General features: G+C 40.5%; 1 protein-coding gene across 1 annotated transcript in view; it reads left to right on the forward strand.

The window, feature by feature from the left end:
* Positions 1 to 18046, forward strand: part of TNIP3 (TNFAIP3 interacting protein 3) — a 77251-nt gene that overhangs the window by 15028 nt on the left and 44177 nt on the right. The window contains exon 3 of the mRNA XM_030480386.1: positions 13951 to 14036. Coding sequence (XP_030336246.1) covers positions 14029 to 14036 — 8 coding nt within the window. The 5' untranslated portion in view covers positions 13951 to 14028. The remainder of the gene's footprint in view (positions 1 to 13950; positions 14037 to 18046) is intronic.

Genomic DNA, 18046 nt, shown 5'->3' on the forward strand with positions numbered 1-18046 from the left:
AAGGCAGTTTTCTTGTAGGACAATATATAGGAATGTTTGTCTTCATAGATTTATTTTTTTGTGTGTGTGAGTATGTGTGTTGGCGTGCTTATGTGATGGAGAGCTGCATTAGGAATATTTGGATCTGGCATCTAACGATGAGAGAGCTCTCTCTGTGATGTGGTAATTAGCTTTACCACACACTTGTATGTCTTGCACACTATATAGCAAAATTGTAAGCAGATATTATTCTTGATCCCACAAAAAGGGAAAATTAGATTCATATGCTCGGGGGGTGAGGGGAGGAAGCTGGTGGGAGGAATATGGGACAGGAAGGGAACTTCTGCTTCAGTGTTTTGAGGAGTATTACTGGTTGTGGAAAGGTCATCAGATCCTCCAGAAAAGCTAAATAAGAGTACAAGTCTCAACTGAAGTGTTCACCAACAGCCAGAATACCTTGTACAAGACCTTCACTTTCCCTTGGTCAGCTGCAAACCTAGGCAAAGGCATCTTCCTCTATTCAGCCACCTGTACTGATGGCAGACATGAGCTTTCACTGGGTACATCAGGCCCTACTTCATTTTTTCCTTTCATTTTTAACCCAGACTCTTGTAGCTCCTGTGCTCAGCTGACAATTTACAGCCTGTAAGAGTGGTGGTAGCTGGCAGAAGCAGGCTAAGCTTACTGTTCAAGCTTTTCTGTACAAGATAGTTATATATTATCATGCATTACCTTATTCAGTATCGTTCTAGTGTTTCCTGGTTTTCTAGTAATCATCAACTTCAAATGATGCTTTAGTTAACGTGACCAAAAGCTCTGCTGTGCTTGAGTTTCACAGATCTCTATACTGAGAGACAAGCAAACACAGTGAAGAAAGTGGTTAGTTTTAGTAAAGTTTTTTGATGTACTTTGAAGCACACATTTTTGTACAGTCTTAGAAAGACGGGTTAGTGTCAAGAGCTTGCGCCTTACATTGGAGTGGGCAGCAATGGTGTTTATGATAATCCTCCACTCTTTCCATGATCTTGAACTCAGCTTTGAACATCTCGCAGTCAGTCAGAGACCAGGAACTCATTTTGTGATAGATCATCTTGTAGAGGAAATGCTCTGTATTATTTGGTAGTAGTTTAAGGTGAGTAACTCCACTGGGTTCTGTGCCTGATCTTGTTGTTGTAGCTCAGCCAAGAAATAGCAAAGGCAGAGAAGTGTTTGCAACTTGCAGTTTTCAGCAGTCCCTGAATCTGGGTGAAAATCCTTAGCCTTGTCTGCAAATACCCTGTCTCCATGTCATAAAGGTCACATGTGTTGAACCATTAGATGTTGCTTTAAAATTTCACTGATGTATAGAGTAGGAAACTTAGTATGGCTTCAGAGTTGACTTTTCTGCCTTGGATATTGGCAAGCAGGTTAAAGTGTGTGTAGATAGCAAAAAAATCTTTCTGAAGCTTATGCAGAAAGAGAAATCCCTTTCATGGAGGATTGAGACATTGCCTAAAATTAATTTCATTCCAGTTTGGACCAGAGCTGGAACACCACAGTATTTCAGTAAAAAAAAAAGTGGTAGAAACCAATGGATGGGCAACCAGCTGGAGAACAAGGTGACCTTATTGGCGAGAAGAAAGGCTTGTAGTCAAACTTCCTTGACACTAGCTGTGCGCTTAAGGTTTTGGTCTTGACAAATGTGATGGAACCGATGTGCTGCTGGAGCCTGCTGCTGGCGTGCTTTAAAACCTGTTTTCATGCTTGTTGTAATGTTAACTTAGTAAACATCTTCAAGAAAATCTAGTGAAATAGCAAAAGGATGTATTTGAGTAATAATAAGGAATTGGTTGAACTGCTATCTAAGACCTCATAAAGGGACTATGGCATTTCCAGTTTTTCCTGTAAGGAAGGAAGAATTTGTTGTGAGTGGTCTTTCATTTGTGGCTAAGCAGTTAGCCACGGAGGGAGCAGGAACAAAATGGGTGGGAAATGCCTTGAGTTTTAGTATATCTCAGGCAAACACCATCGGAGTCCAAACTAAAATCGAAGTTCACTAAAATTTAGAGTATAACTGGGTGGCAGTATTTTCTTCCCTGGGAAAGCCACTGCTGTGAGCACAAAAATGTGTTTATTTCAGTTCTCTATGAAGTGTGGGTAAGAGGTACCATCACCTTTAACTGTTTACCCCAAAACCATGACAACTGTGACTGACTCTTATATTGCTATTTCTTGATCTGGAGCATGTGAACCTGTTTCAGAAACACATAAAAAAAGAGGATAGCAACCAACCTATTTCTGAGTGAAGCAGAAGAGAGTATTTTAGCTTGACAAAAATGTAAGTGCATGGGAGCAGTTCTCATTCGTGCACCAAAAGGAGGGGGACAGCTGTAGACAGCTAGTCAGTAACGCTTGTGTTGAGAACAGCAAGCCACCTTGTTTCAGCAGGATGAATTCTGAACGCCCGAAGCATAGTATCAAAGTATAAACTTAAAACTAAACCTCAGAAAAAACTTCCTGGACAGCAAATCTGTTTTCAGCTTCTTCCACAGAATACTGGAGGCCCAAACTCTTTTGAGCACTTGGAATTTGCTTTTTTTCCAGTCTCCTTTCTTCCTTGTAGCTATCTTTTCTCTCCTGAACAATACTTATGTGGCAATTAAGCCCTTTACAAGTCACCTAGGATCTGGTACTTTAAGCTGCTGTCTTTGCATTATATTAAATTTTCTCTAACTCATTTCCTTATTTTTCCCCTATGGCAAGCCCCTAAGCAAGCAGTTCTTCAGTGGACAATAAAATAATTTGAATGGCAGCCATCCAATCTGGACTTTAGATAAGTGGCTTGGGTATGCATAAGAAGCAATGAAACTTTTATTATTCAGTTATGTATGGTGTAGCCAAAGGGGTTTTCCTCTCCTGAATGGGGCAAGTGGGGAGGTCAGGTAAAAAGATGCACATGTGGTTTCTGCTGTACCCCACAATTTTTCCACTGGAGGTAAAGAGAAAGGGTTCCCCTTTCAGTTTTTCCATTGACTACTTTTCTCTGCCTCCACAAAACATTTTGTTGTTTCTGCTTTGCTGTGATGAAAACGTCGTTACTTTCATATCACTAACATTTACAGGAGTTAAAAATGAAACAATGAAATTGTTTGAGCCAAGGTGGCTGTTCAGCTGGTGTTAACAGGAAAGGAAGAGCCCATGTTTTCATCTCCTTCTCTGGAAGCAACAATGAAGGGGAAGTTTAGGTAAGATATAAGGAAGAAGCTCTTTACTGTGAGGGTGGTGAGGCACTGGAACCTGTTCCCCAAAGAAGTGGTAAATGCTCCATCCCTGGCAGTGTTCAAGGCCAGGTTGGACAAAGCCATGGGAGACACGGTCTAGTGTGCGGCGTCCCTGCCCATGGCAGGGGGTTGGAACTGGATGATCTTCAGGTCCTGTCCAACCCAAACCATTCTAGGATGTTGTTCTATGTTGGTATCTGCAGAAGACAGCTGTTGCTGCAGCTGACAGAACAGCTTATCCCTCCCCATACGTGCTTTGGGCATGGCTGCCGAGAGGAGCTACAAGTAGCCCAGCATGACAGTAAACATGTGGTGCTCGGAATGACTCCAGTTAAAATGTTTGTAAGCATTTTGCATTTTATTTAGGGAATGCTTCCCAGAATAAATTGGTATCTTTGGTCACTTAACTCATGGAATGAGTTAAGTGACCTTTCAGGTGAGAAGGCACCTAACCTTAAGGGCTTAACAGTCCTGGCTTTCCCTGGTCCTGGATGAGGAGAAACCTGATTATTCCTGGCCTCCCTAGCAGGAACCACGGTGGTTCAGTTGAACAGGTGATGGATATTAAACCAAGGAAAAGCACACATGGGAAGTTTGAATTTAGCCCCATGATTGTTGCTGAGCTGGCAGCTGATGACAAAATGACAACAACCTCCCAAACTACTTCCAGTTCTATAGAAATTAAGCATGTTGGTCAGTCCAAAGTTGAAAGCCGTGTTTGGGTGCAGTGAAAGCCAAAACCATAGAAGGCTAAATTCACTGTACTCTGAGTGAATGCATTGCTGAGGAAGAAGTAATGCTATTCCCTTGTCAGTCAGTCATCCAGTGGAATAACAACATTTCACCTCAGACATGTATCTCTTGGCTTTGATTTCTTTTGCTGCTTGGAAAGACTTGAGTATGTGCCACTTGCCTCCTGAGACAGTGCCTAGAGAATTGCTACTGAGCTTTTGCTGGTGGGCTGCTTTCAAACCTCCCCTGTGGAGGGTGTTATGCTTTTAATAAATGCTTAAATAAAACTAAACTAGAGATCAGAGTAAGAAAAAGAGACTGGTGTGAAGCTGAGTGAATAGGATGCTCTTCTGGGAAGTGGAAGTTGTCGGCGCCGTTGGGTTTTGGTGGAGTTTTTAAATTATTGTTTTTATCTTAAGTGGCAGACAGTAAATCTGAATTCTGTTGGTAGACGTCTGAACCATCAAACTAAAGTCATTAGTGTTTTTTCTAACAAAGGAACAGTAAATACTTCATATGTAGTGGAAGACTATTATTGCAAAAGACTGAAGAAATCACCCTGCAACTCCAGCAGTTAAAACATTTATTTATCCAGGAGGTACAAACACAGTTTAACTCCCCTCAGGGAAAGGCAGGCGAAGGAGTTGAACCTTGGTTTCCCACATCCTGACCCTGACCTGTTGTTTCCTCTGCTATGATTGCAAATGCCTCCAGAATAGATTTGTTTTAACAAAACTGTGGTAATTTGAACATGAATTTGCAAATTGTCTACGTGCATGTGAGGAGCAGAGTGTAAATGGTTTGATAGAAAAAAATCCACCCTGCTCTACCAAGCAGATGTGATTTTTCTGCTGGGAGGATGAAAATGCGCTCAGAGAGGGCAGTTAGATCATTAGTACTTCCAACCCAGAAGACAAAAGAAGTCTAAAAATGTTTCTACTCCTTGGTACAAAACTGCGCAGGTGGTGTTGTCAAAACTGAAACCATTACAAGAATCAGGCTTAGAGATGAACCTTTTTTCTGAATTTAACTATCATGAATCTTTCACTTCGAGGTAACAGCATGACAATGTTAATTTTTGTCATCTGTGAAACATGATTAATTAACTATAGCCTGAAGTGAATCGTATACCCTTGCAAATGCTTCATCACTTCTTGTTCGGGTAAAGGAAAAAACGTTTCTGTAGTCCCCACCTCTATACGCCCTCTTCCTCAGAGAGAAAATGCGATATGAGAATGTTTCTGTTTGGGGGCAGAGCTAAATGTCACTAATGATGAGGAGACTGTAGCTAGTTGAAGCGAGTGCTGATTCTGTAGGGAAACCTTTAGAATAAAATGAATTAAAATGCATTCCTAGAAATGGGTCCCTGACCTATCTGCCCCTTACAGTAAATTATTCTACTTCGAATAATTTGTGTTCTCTACCTTTTGAGTTGATGCAACTTTTCCACCATGCTAGACCAGCGCTTTTCCCACAGAGCAGCTTTTGCTGCAGCGTGGGTGTGCCATTGTGTCACTGTTCCATGGTAATCTGAAGAATGAGAGGGAATCCTCTGTGGTCTCTTACAAGCAGTGCTTTCAAGTACATGTGCGTGGTCTGTGTTTGTTTGAGAGAGATGAATATGCTCTCAGTGTTAGAATGACTTTAAGAAAGGGGTTTCCCTAAGCCTGGAGTGTAGGTTAAACCTTTAGAGAGACAGAGATATATACACACACACACACACATATACTTTTGTCTCCAAACCACTTAGTTCTCATTTGATTCAGAGAGTCTTTATTGAGACTAATACATCCTAATCTAGCAGCACTGAGACGAACACCTTCCCTAAATATGGTGAGTAACTTCTGCATTAATTTGAAGCTCATATCAGTGGGTCTCTGCCTAGCCTCAAAATGAAGTCATGTACCTCTTTCCTCTTGGCAACTACCAAAAAGACCTCAAATCCAATTTTGTTTTCAAATGACTTCTTAATTTCTTCATAATTTTTATGTGGAATAGCTATGGCAGAGTTCTTTTCCTGCACAAAGCTGGACAATGAAAGGAACAGGAAGAAGGAGGGATTATAACCATATAAAGCATTAAGGCTATGTCAAACAGTTATTTTGGGGTAAATTAAGTGATTTAAGTACTGGGTTTGACCCACATTGCTTCCTTGGGTAGTGCTTCTGCTGAGACCTTTGGAAGTTTTATCTGTTCTGTAGAGCTTGGGATGTTCCCTGTGCTACTGATTCTGACCGGAGCAGGCGCAGGATTCCCTTAGCTGGGTCTGTCATTAGGAGATGGGCCTTTTATCCTCATCTGCTATGAATTATTTTCTGTAATTCACATAGCATTTGAGGGTGGACTAGGATTCTGGGCCAGGAGGTGTTCTGCTTGCCTTGTTGCTGTAAATTAATGCTGTGTCTCGGAACAAGTTTTGAAGCATTCCAACCCTGAGTAAGGAAGACATGGAGCTGGTATTGTAAATTTCAAGTAGTATGTTTTGGATTAATAAGTATAAATGAGGTGACCTATGAGGACTGGTGAGATGAGGTTTATGGAGAGGGGAAAAGAAAACAAATGTGTGTGCTTTTTCCCCTCCTTGTTTTAATTGATCCTTTGATAAAAACATAAAGCTGCAGTACTTCTATCCATCCTAGTGAGAAGCAACCCTTCTGTTTTCAGAACCAGCGTTGTTTGCTGCCAGAGGGCACACATACCTGTTGTGGTTGTTCCTACCTGTAGTAGGAACTCCAGGCTCTGCTCTACCTCCACCCTCTCAGAATGAAGCAAAAATTGTCAGTAACCTGTGTGGATTACAAAATGCTCACAGCAAGCCATTTAGAAGCCTGGAGAAAGAGATTCTTAAAGGGTCACCTTTCCTTGACTTGCTTCTGGATCCTTAGAGCCCCATGGTATGTTGCTGGCAGAGTCCTGATTTCTAGCAGCAGCAGTACTGTGTTTCCAGTATTGTGGGCACACTGGAACATATGGGAAAACAATGTGCATTTCTGAGTTGCTTAGGACTGGTATTCCTGCCAGCCAAACAATGCCTTGTTGGTTTTGGGTTTTGTAACTGGCTCTTCTTTTTCATTTTTGCCCTGGGATTTTGAAGCTTGGCTAGAGAGCATGAAATTTCAATAAACCAGAGCTGCATTCCTCATCTAAATCAGATCCTTGTTACCCTCTCACTGTTAAGCTTCTGCTCTTGTAGTAGCACAACTTTTTGTAGGTGGTAGGTCTGCCTATATCTTGAATTCTTTTCTCACAGCTTTGCTTCCTTCTCAGACATGTGAGCCCTGTAGCTGGAGCGATCTCCTGTTACTGTGCTACCTCTTTATACTGCAGAACTCGATTCCAAAGTCATTGGAGTTGATAGATCCTAAATCTTGGCTTGGGTTGCACAAGAAAGTTCTATCATTTCTCTTTCCTGTCATAAAATCGCAGTTTCACTGTTGTGAGATATCCATTAAAAATTGTTCAGAAAAAAAACATCTTGGGCACTATCAGTGGATATCGTAGATATTAATCTTGCTTTTATCCTGCAGCATTTTTCCTTTTCACTTTCGTATTTTATCTCTTGGAAAGTTTCTTGTCCATATTTTAGCAGTCAATAACAATGAAGAGCTTTTTCTTTTTTTTTATTGCATAATTTAAAGTTGACATTTAACAAATACCTAAGTACTTCCTTCCCATCTTGCCCACCTCTAAATAGTTTGTCGTGCTATTTAAAGCTGGATATGGATCAGGAGCAAATACCATTTGAAAGGCTTATGCACAGCTATTCCATGAAATATGCCTAGTATGCAAGTGTTTTTCTGAAGATCTGTATCATTGGCAGATTTCTGTATATTTGACAGATCTGTGATTGCTTGATAAACGAATTTTAAACAAATCAAAACTATTTATTGAGGGTTTTATTTTGTCAACATATTATACTTATTTGAACTGATTTCTATTCTATTAACACCAACTTGCTCTCACAGAAATTGTATGCAATAGGTATGTTCAAAGTATCATTAACTTTGCCCCCAGACCTGTGCGCACTAGTTGGCTTCAGTCAAACCTAACAGATTCCAGTGAAGAAAAGATCTCTTTTAAATGTATTTTAAAAATGATATTTTATAAGTGAGTTTATGTGCAGTATCTGAAAATCCGTGACAGCTGCATTTAAATGTCAGAGGGGCTCAGATAACGTAAAAGGTAAAATTTGTTTCAAAATACAGAAAAATCTTGGTGTTTTCTTTAGGTGACATCTTTGGTTGTCATCATACATATTCTAGCAACTTCTTAACATGTTGTAAGCCTCCCCAAAACAGAAAAGCTTAAATCCTCCCAACTCCTGAGCTCATCACCTTTTAATAATTAGAGGTTAGTGTTTTCTTTCTTTTACATTTTGTGGCCTCTGGTGATTGGAGAGAGAGGGTGACTACAGGAATCCAGAGAAGCACTGAGGGTGCCTTGAGGTATGCTGTGCATGGCTTTGATGGCTTGATGATAATTTAGAGCTTCCTCTGGTCACTTCTTATGTGACTCTTAGGAATGTTGGAAGTATAGTCATGATAATTTTTGCACGGAACTTATGTTTTGTAGCCTTTCAAATTAGCTTGTATGCTTTAAACTCATCTGTGCAAATGACCATGTGGAATGCCTGAGATGGTAAGCTCAAATGCAGGTCTGTGACACCCAAGCCCTGGGCATGACTGTGGTTGTTTTTTGGTAACATTTGTGCCACTAATTGCTACTTGGAGAAGTGATTTATGCTCATTGGAGAGTAATTTTCTCACCTTTAGAAGATGGTTCTTGACATCTTAAATCCAAATGTGCTTAGAAATTGTTAAATTGACTGATATACAAAGAGGGAAATATACCTGAAAATTGCTTTCTGTCTGTTTCAGTTTAGGAAAAAAAGTGGAATATTGGTTTTTAACAAGGTTGTCTCGTTTAAAACAGCGTTTTGTGGCTGCTACTTCAACTAGTTTGTGTGTGTCAACAGAAGCATTTTCACGCAGCCAGTGGTGCAGGCCCACCACTGATGTGACTGAAGAGCTATAGAGCAGGTACTGTCTCTCTGTGCAAAGTCACCCTGCTGCATCCAGCACAACAAAGCAAATGCAGAGATTACATTGCACATTTTCCTGTCCTGGACTGGAGCCAGAGAACCAGCAGCACAGAGCCTCTCTGGTGTCCCATGTGCTCTATGCTGACAGCCAGGCATTCAGTTCTGGGTAGAAATAGTGTGTAGCAATTAACAGTTCCTCGGTCTGGTCCACTTCAAGGGCTTTCTGTTATTTTGAGTTTTAATTTACTTCAGTTGCTGCATAGTTTGAGTTTATCTGAAGAAGCATAAATACTCCTTATCCAGTTGTGGACATCGCAGCTTCGTGGGAGGGCATCTGCGAGTTAAGTTCTTTAGGGCAATTGCTGTTCTGAATCTGCTGTTACCCTAACCAAGGAGAATTGTACTTCATGGTGAGATCAGTTTTACGTATTTGGCACTAAATCTTCCTGCATCACACACGGCAGGTACCAGTTTCATTTTATCTGAACAAAATCAGGTAAGGCAGAACCAAGGAACCTAAGTACTCTTTATTTTTGGCAAAAATCGAGCTTTAGATTTTAAATTTTGGTTATAGACTGTCTAATATTGAAGTTTCAACACCTCATCAGGAAAGAACAGGGGAAGGAGAGAACTGGCAGAACTTGCTGTGTTCGTGGCTTTTTCTCATGCTACGTTTACATGACTGAAGCTGTGTTTTCAGCAAAGAGCATTGAATGCAAAAGCAGAAAGCCATGCAATGCAATAGCTGGTACAAGGCTGGCTGCACTGCACACTAGTGCTATTAGAGTATCAAACCTGGGAATGTCTAGGTAGGAGAAGGTCATAGAAATGTTACAGGTTTTATTTCTTAAAAGAAAAAAAATCTTCAAGGCTTTATTCCTCTTTCAGATTAGTTTCAATGAGTGTTGTTTAGGACCTCTTTTATCAAATGTTTTTTTATTTCTTCAGTAGTTCTTCCATTTTGATCACATTTACAGTAATAATCCATTTCTTCCTCCCACTCCTCCTACACAACACCCGCACACAGATAAAGTATAACCTACTGGCTTGTTTATCAACAGCATTTATGATTATATATGTTCCACTTTGTTTCAGGGGTATTTTGCAATATGGGTAATACTTAAATGAAGTAAGTTTACTCAGCCTGGCTGTGACAGGCCATGGATGTTTCGCAATACAAAAATGGGTATCACTAAAAGGGTAACTTTTTAATGGGTTTATTCCTTAGGTGTAATTTGCTAGTATGTGCTTCCATTTGTGAGATGTATTAGCTGTTTTCTGCTTCCTCCACTGTGACAGTATGTCCCTTTATGGTGCTGGTCTGTAAAATTGAATAATTGAGCTGATCTAGGCAGGAAAAAACACATCAAAAATCTCCTTTCCTTTCTCTGCCTCTTTTAGGCTGGCTCATTTCTGACACTCATTTTATATTGCATTCCAGCAAAATATTGCTTTGGTACAGCTGAATAACAAGTGAATTACAGAGTGGGGTTGCGGGAAATGAACAAAGCTTTGGGAAAATAGGATGCTCTTAAGCTAGAACTGAACTTGGAGAAAGCAAAAGAGAATGGAGCAAGAGCGCTTGAACATTTAATGTTAACAGATTTAACATTTCCAGTACAGATGTCTGTGAAATGCATTTTGTGTAACATGCTGAAACTCCAGTGTGATGAGTGCCTGTCTGGCTGTGATTGCCTTTAGAATTAAGATTTCATTAGAATTCATGAGTCGTCTTGTCATTCTTGAGCCATGTATTTTTGTTCTTTCCAAATGTGTCTTTCATATGTGTAAAACTTGATAATTTTTAATGCCAAAAAGTGCTTTTTTGGCCTATTTGCTATATATGTAGGAAGCACTCCGGGCTTGTACCACTGATAAAGTTGGTGGATGAGCACCAAGGAAATATCACACAGTTTTTACCAAATATTCTCAAGTATTGTGAAACCCCATAAATCTGTAAGCAAAACTGATCCTGTTTTGCTTCAGGGTGTTCTTGTTCTTAAAAGCCTTGACGGAAAGCAGAAAATTTATGTAATTCTGAGCAATCCTTTACATGACCATTATAACCCGTTTTTTCTAGAGTCTTCATTCTTTGAAGTAACTCAGTTTTATCCATCTTGGGTTTAATTTGTCTGATCTAATAAAAACCTGCAGCATTACATTGCATATTATAGTTGTAAAAATGCTTGTCTTGGTAACAAACACTTGCACATTGTGTGATAACCTGGTTACATCTCTTTCACTCAATTTCATAAGTGTAGACTTAGATTTAGCACAACCTGTGCTACCAACACAGGTCAGACTCCTTGCAGTAAATTTGTTGTTGTGAAGAATTAGAAATTATTTAAAAAAAAAATCAAAATAAAATTGACACACTTTACCAAAAAGCCCATGAGAAAGAAATGAAAGGCAAAGCTGTTACTCTCCAGTAGCACTCCCTTGTGCATCAATAGTTTGGGAAACAGTGGAGGCAAATCAGAGTGGGTAACACCACTGTTGAGCTGGCATTAGCTGGGCCATACTCAGCTGGTTTGATAATGCTGGCTTTCAGTGCAGATAGATAACTTTTTACTACTTTGCCCCATATCTTCGACTGGGTAGGAGAGGGTGGATGTACTCCCATGCTCTGGTAATGAAATAGCATCTGATAGCTGGGCTGGCTTGTATAGGCATGCATTAAATCAAGATGCCCAGCAGTGAGACGTACAACACACCTTGTCAAGCCACAGGGGAGGGGATGCCCCCACCCCAGCAGATGTTAGTGGTAGGACTTCTGAAGAACTGCTTGTTTGTGCTGGCTGGGTGTGCAGCTGGGCCACAAAGTGATTTGGGAGTTGTTGGCTTTTGGCAGCTCCTTTCTGTGTGTTTCCCCAGCTCAGCAGAGCAGTGCCATGGGAAACCTGGAGCACCCACTATGGGATCCCAGCAGGGAGCATGCAGCATTCTCCCAAATCTGGCTCACCATCCTGTCACTGCAGAAACAGGAAGTGACATGTCTAATAAGTAGCTTTCTCTGTATTCTTCAATGCTTTCTTTTTCTTTTTTCTTTCAGTTTTCCAGAACTTTCTTTGCTTCTTGCATGAATTTTACCGACATAGGTGTCGTCTTTTCAGTAACTCCTAACCTGTATCCTTTCACATGGCCTGTTTGCTAGCACACGGGCTGCAGTGCTGTGTGTAACTAGGCAAATGCAGCTGAGACTGCCAAAATGTCTAAGCCCAGTGGGGTGAATTAGAGGTGGGGGAGCAGTCTGAATTCTACAGGGTTTTTGTTGTTGTTGTTTTAATTAATACAAGCATGCTCAGATTTCATTTAATTATTTTTTGTTGTTGTTTCTGTGGCTGTAGGGAGTGTTCATTCTTCTGTTCATTCAATGTTTTTCAAATTTTGTTTTTCAGTTAGACACCTAAAGTCCAAGTTTAGGCACCAAGATAAGGCTTAATTCTCATTAGTACCTAGTGTCTGCAGCTCCCATTGAAATCAAATGAGTACAGCTTTCCATACTTCAGCGTGTTTTTGTCATGATTAAACAGACACTCGTAAAACTTGGACAAGCTGGAGTCAAGTTTCACATGAAACTGAGTTGACTTTTTTTCTTAATGGGATCCTTGTAATTAGTGATTACCAGATGCATGTAAAATGTGTGAAACGCCTGCAGGAATGGGAGTTAGGAGGGGGGAGGGATGCCAAACACCTCAGATCTTCTCCTGGCAACCTTTCATTTTAAATTTCTGCTCTGCACATAGATGAAGCAGCATGGTTTCTATAAAATGTTCAGCTGCGGTTTCATGTTAAGTTGATGTTACCAATAAAGAGAGCGACTTGTAATTGAAAACTTATTTGCTTATAAATAGCAGGTTTCACTCTTGATGGCTCCTCACTTTTTTCCAGTGGTCACGCTGCTGTCCTTATGATAGGTCTTATGAAACCTGCCAGTCTTCTAATTCCAGCAACTATCATATGCTATTGTTTGTAATTTTGATCTGAATAGCAGAATAAGACTTCTGGGCTCCTTTTCTGATGAACTAGAGATGTCTCACATAGCCTGCAGAAACATACCCAGGGCTGTTACCCACCTGCAGCACAGGAGGATAACGATTCCTCTACGTGAGGGGGCATTGGCTCATTCCTAGTGCCATCTGTTCTCCCAGTTGTGATGAAGAGTTGGTGGTGCCTCATAAAATTAAGAAAAACAAAACACCAAAACATTAGTGCTTTCTCTGTTTGGAGTTTTCATCCAAAAAGGGATATCTGAATGTGGACAGCTTATGATTTCCCTGGTGCGTGTCTTGTTCTCTGGAAGGGCTGTTTTACTTTCTTCTCTCCTTTCTTTTTGGAAATGCAGTGCTAGACAGTAAGTGGCCCTGACCAGAGGGAAGGTTGTTAGGAGCTTGTATAGTTCTTGAACAACACGCTTGTGCACAATAACTCCTTTTCTTTTCTCTCCAAATGACCTAGATTAGACCCATTACTCAAATTCTTTTAAATTCGGAGCAGTAGTTTTACTGGACACTTCCATGAAGCATATGAATTTTCTCGTTAGCTTGTGAGAACATGCTTGAACTCCAGAGTATTTAAGATAGTTGATTCTTGTAGGATGAATAATAAAAACCCTTTTTGCAAGACTTCCAAAGTTCCTCTGACTGCTGATGGCTTTGTTACTTGGGTAGACTCTTGCCACTGCACCGAGAGTTACTGTTCCTACCCTTGTAAAACTGTCCCTGACGGAGTGGTAGACTTGAGAGAGGATGATGCTGGGAAGTAGACTCTTGGCTTGCTTATCAGCCATTTATGGTATATGAATAGGAAATCAGAAACGCAGACAAAATACAGTTCTCTCTTCTCATTGTAATCATGTACTTAAATTTTTCTTCCTAGACTGTTAATCTTTTTTTTTCCTCTTGAAGTCTGATTTTTTTCCCTCCCTGTCTCTAATAGATTCTCTGTGAGCAGCTCAAAAGGAAGAATAAAGATGCAGAGGATCATCTAGAATTGTGCCCCCATCAGTGTATTGAGATGGAAAGGTATTATCTTAATTTTACATGGAGAAACTTTTATTTTTTTAAAAAGTAATTTACATTACATTACTAGAAATATATAGTTGAGTGTTTCCTGCATATGTCAATTGATTTCTCTTCCAGAGATCCAGGTTGATACTTTCTTTTTTTTCTCCCCACGCTGTTTTAATCTGTCCTGTGGAGACCTGTATCAGTTCTGTTTAGATAAGTGAAAGATGGAACTATTCTGAGAAGAGCGAAATTGTAGAGAATAGCATAGGTTGGAAGGGAGCTCTGAACATGATCTGGACTTGACCTCCTGCTCAAAGCAGGGCTAGTTAGGTCAGATTACTCAGGGCCTGTCTAGGTGAGTTTCAAACATCTCCTAGTATGGAGATTGCACAACCTCTTTGGGCACCTGCTTCTTCATGAACTAGTATCGATTCTACTGATAATGGCAGTAAAAGAGATTGTACTGTAGGATATAGAGATGAAGAGGTCACATTCTGGCTGCAGCCTCTAATGAGGCTGTGATGATGGCAATGCCTTTCTAAGACTGTCAGTGACTAATAAGGAGCTTTAAGAAAAGCGATGATGCCGAGTACTTCGGTGAATGCTGCTGAATTCTGCAAGACAACCTTTGGCCAAAAAAAGAAATATTTTTGAGGTCGCTGAGAAGGATTAAAAAGTATTTAAAAAGTATTAAGTATAGTGTATGGGTTTGAGAGTGACAGAAAATGAGAAATTGTTTTAGGGTAACTGTAAATTGTTTGGGCAAGCTTAACACATAATACCTTATCCGCCTTTCTTCCTGCAAGATGCATGTTTCCCAGGTTAGTTTATTGTGAAATAACTGGATTTGAAATCCCTTGCAGACTGGGATTTCCCATTTATTTAGGACATTGGGAAGTGTTGCCAGTGTAGTTTGACTCCAACCTGTCTCTGTGAAGAGAGGAAGGCCCCAGGTTCCCATCTGGCAATGGCACCCTTGGTGAAACTATGTGCCAATTGCTGGCAGTTCAAGCCCCAGACCTGTGGCGCAGACAGCTGTGCAGCAAGCTTCCTCTGCCTTTCAGCTCTGTTGCCTGACAGCTACCACCGGCAAGAAGTTGGCTTGACTTGACAAGTCCCCCATTAGTTACTCTACATTAAATTTCCCGGCTGCATTTCCAAATGGTGTTCATCTGTTGATCCTGCTAGCACTGTTAGTACATCACTGAAAATATCTCAGGCCTGTGTGGGAGGCAGACCCAAAAATGAATCATGGACTTGCTTTCCTCCAAGGGTGCAGCCCAGCTGTGAGTCCAGGTCTGTAAGGTGTTGGTGATGCATCCACATTCTGGCTGAGGCTGAACTAGGGGGTAAATGGGCTGTGCATAGGTCTTGTTCTGTTTGTGGTGATGCCCGATTCAGGAAAGAAAGAGTAGTGGTGGAAAGTACCAGTTAAAAATGTCAGCCATGTAATTGCATCAGAATCATAGCTTCCCACAGAAATCAGTATGTGTAAGACCTGAATTGACTCGTCATGCTCAAGCTGTATCTGTGGGGCAAGCAGCCACTCCAGAAAGGTCTGTGGGAGGGAATCCTCTCAACAAGGTGCCTACTGAAGATAAGAGAGTGTCCTAGAAGACATGCAAGCTTTTCTGGCTATTTGACTTCATAGAAAAAGAGCAAGCACTGGAAAAAAACCAAACCCAACCAGCCAAACCCAGATTTGTCACTCTTCTTGTTTTTTAAACTCTTAGTTTTCAGTTCTTTCAATGCTTTCCTGCCATCTCCCACCAGCTTCCTGCATGTGTGCATTTCAGTGGGGGATTTCATCTGCTCAGAAAGCACATGCTACTTGGTTGCCCTGCTTGGCTGGGTTTTCCACTTGATTGATTTTCATGGCAAAACTTCAGTTCCCTTTTCACTAGTGATCCACACGCAACTACATGAGTCCTGGGTGATGAGCCTGGGTGACAGTGCTCCATTTACTGCTTCTCTATAGAGACAGACATCTGTAACTTGCTCATGGCTCGTTTAAAGCCTGAGAAAGTTGGTAAAAAAAAAAAATTTAATTGGCTTTCCTGAGGTTGGAACCCAGCCCAAATGCTGTCCGTCAGGAAGGAATTCAATTATGGTCTTGGTAGTATAATTAAGCAGAAGATCCCAGTGAAGGGGAATGATGTTAAATTCCTGGCGCACAGTCTATATAGGATACAGGAGTGAGGTGGCAGCACTGAAATCCCATCCCAGAGGACAGGAACCTCCAGGCTCAGAGAGAAACAGCACCATGTGATAAGTAACATGACATTTAATGCAAACCAGTTAGTTGTTGTCTTCTTATATGTTGCATATTTGTTGAGAGGAATATCGAAGGCTGGGAGACCCTAAGTGCCTGTGTATCAGTAGCTTTACTTCTCCACCGAGATGGGATGGATTATAGGTGCGGCTTCACTTAATCACTGGGCCCTCCCCTTTTTTTGCTTATTTTCAGAGAAACCAGATGTGTTTCCTTTAAGAGCATGCACCTCTTCTGTTGTTGTGATTTGTGTAATTCCTAAAATTAAGCAAAACTATTAAAGAATAATTGTTTCTGTTCACATTAACAGCACACAGCTTCTCCAGATGTGGCATTTGACAGCCAAACAGCTGCTGGCTATTAAATGTGCCTTTAAAAGCTCCATTCCTTTGTCGTAAAGGGAACAGAAGTGTAGGGACGTTTATGGGGTGATAGGCAGATGTTTTGGCCACATCAGATTTGAGCGAAAGTTTAACTGGTTTCTCTGCTATAGTTGCAGTACGTACATGATTTAACCCCTATCATACACCTTGCCTTATGGAGCTCTCTTCTCAGGAATGGAGTAAGATTATTTCTAATCTCACACTTGCCTCCCAAGCAACAGTGCCAGCACTTTTTTTGCAACATCTGGGACATCTCGCTCCAAGGGCAATGCACTTCTTTCGCTAGGTGGCTGCTGCTGCTAGTGGCTGGCTTTCCAGCTCTCCCTTTGAAATACTGGGTGATCTTTTTGTTTTTGTGAAACTGAAGTTAAAAATTAAGTTGGAAATAATGTGAAAAGATATATTGACTTTTTTTTAAAACCTTGCTTTTAAAGTATTTCTTCCTATTGGCCAAAGGCAGGTGTTCTTTTCTGTTTGTACCAGCACAATACGCTTTATGCCCAATAAACTGTTTTTTATAGTAGTACATGTGAGGTGGGACATAGAATGAGCGGAGCTCGATTTCAGGACATACGGCTCAAATTCCAAAGCCTAAACTCTGAGCGGAGATACGCTTGCTGGGTGTTGAGTACTGTAATAGCACCACTGATCCTTGGGGAGCAGCATCACGCTGTAACAATTCTCTATCAGCTCATAACCTACTAAACTTGTAAGAGCTCAAGAGGATGCAAATTTTTTTATTTCCTTTAACAAAAGTTTTTTGTTTTCTAGGCAAAATTTTGTTCTTCACATTGCTTCTTGGACTGGAAATTCTTTGTTGTTTAGTCTTAACTGGATAAGATAATAATATAAAAATCACAATGTATTTACCTGAAGAAACTCTAGGAATTCTACAGAAGTGGATTAAAAGAGAACAAAAATCCTGTAAAATAATATGGAACATAAAAGAATAGACTTGTTCTACAGATAAACTGTTATTTTTAAGACTTATATGCCTAATTTTATTCTTAATATAGCTCTTTTTAGTACAAATTAGATAAAATATTATGTAATCCAGGTCTCATTCTCTCCCATATTCTAAAGGTTTTATTTCTTCAATGAAATTCCTTGTTATAAATAAGGGGGGTATTACCTGAAACAGTTTGCCTTGAAATTTGCCATGTTTTTTAAACTACCCGAACCAGTTCATCCTCCATAATTCAAATGCAGAAATTAATTTATTTCTGTGGATCAGCTCCTTAGGCTTAGCCAAGCAAGAATCTGATGTCCCAAATGCCCACCCAAAGGGCTGAAGCATGTGTTTAACCCCTAGACTCTGGAATTCATTTCCCGTCAGAACATGACTCGGTGGTATTGGTGTCTGGCTGTAA

Source organism: Strigops habroptila, chromosome 3, assembly GCF_004027225.2.
Source record: "Strigops habroptila isolate Jane chromosome 3, bStrHab1.2.pri, whole genome shotgun sequence".
In the NCBI taxonomy this organism is placed as follows: Eukaryota; Metazoa; Chordata; class Aves; order Psittaciformes; family Psittacidae; genus Strigops; species Strigops habroptila.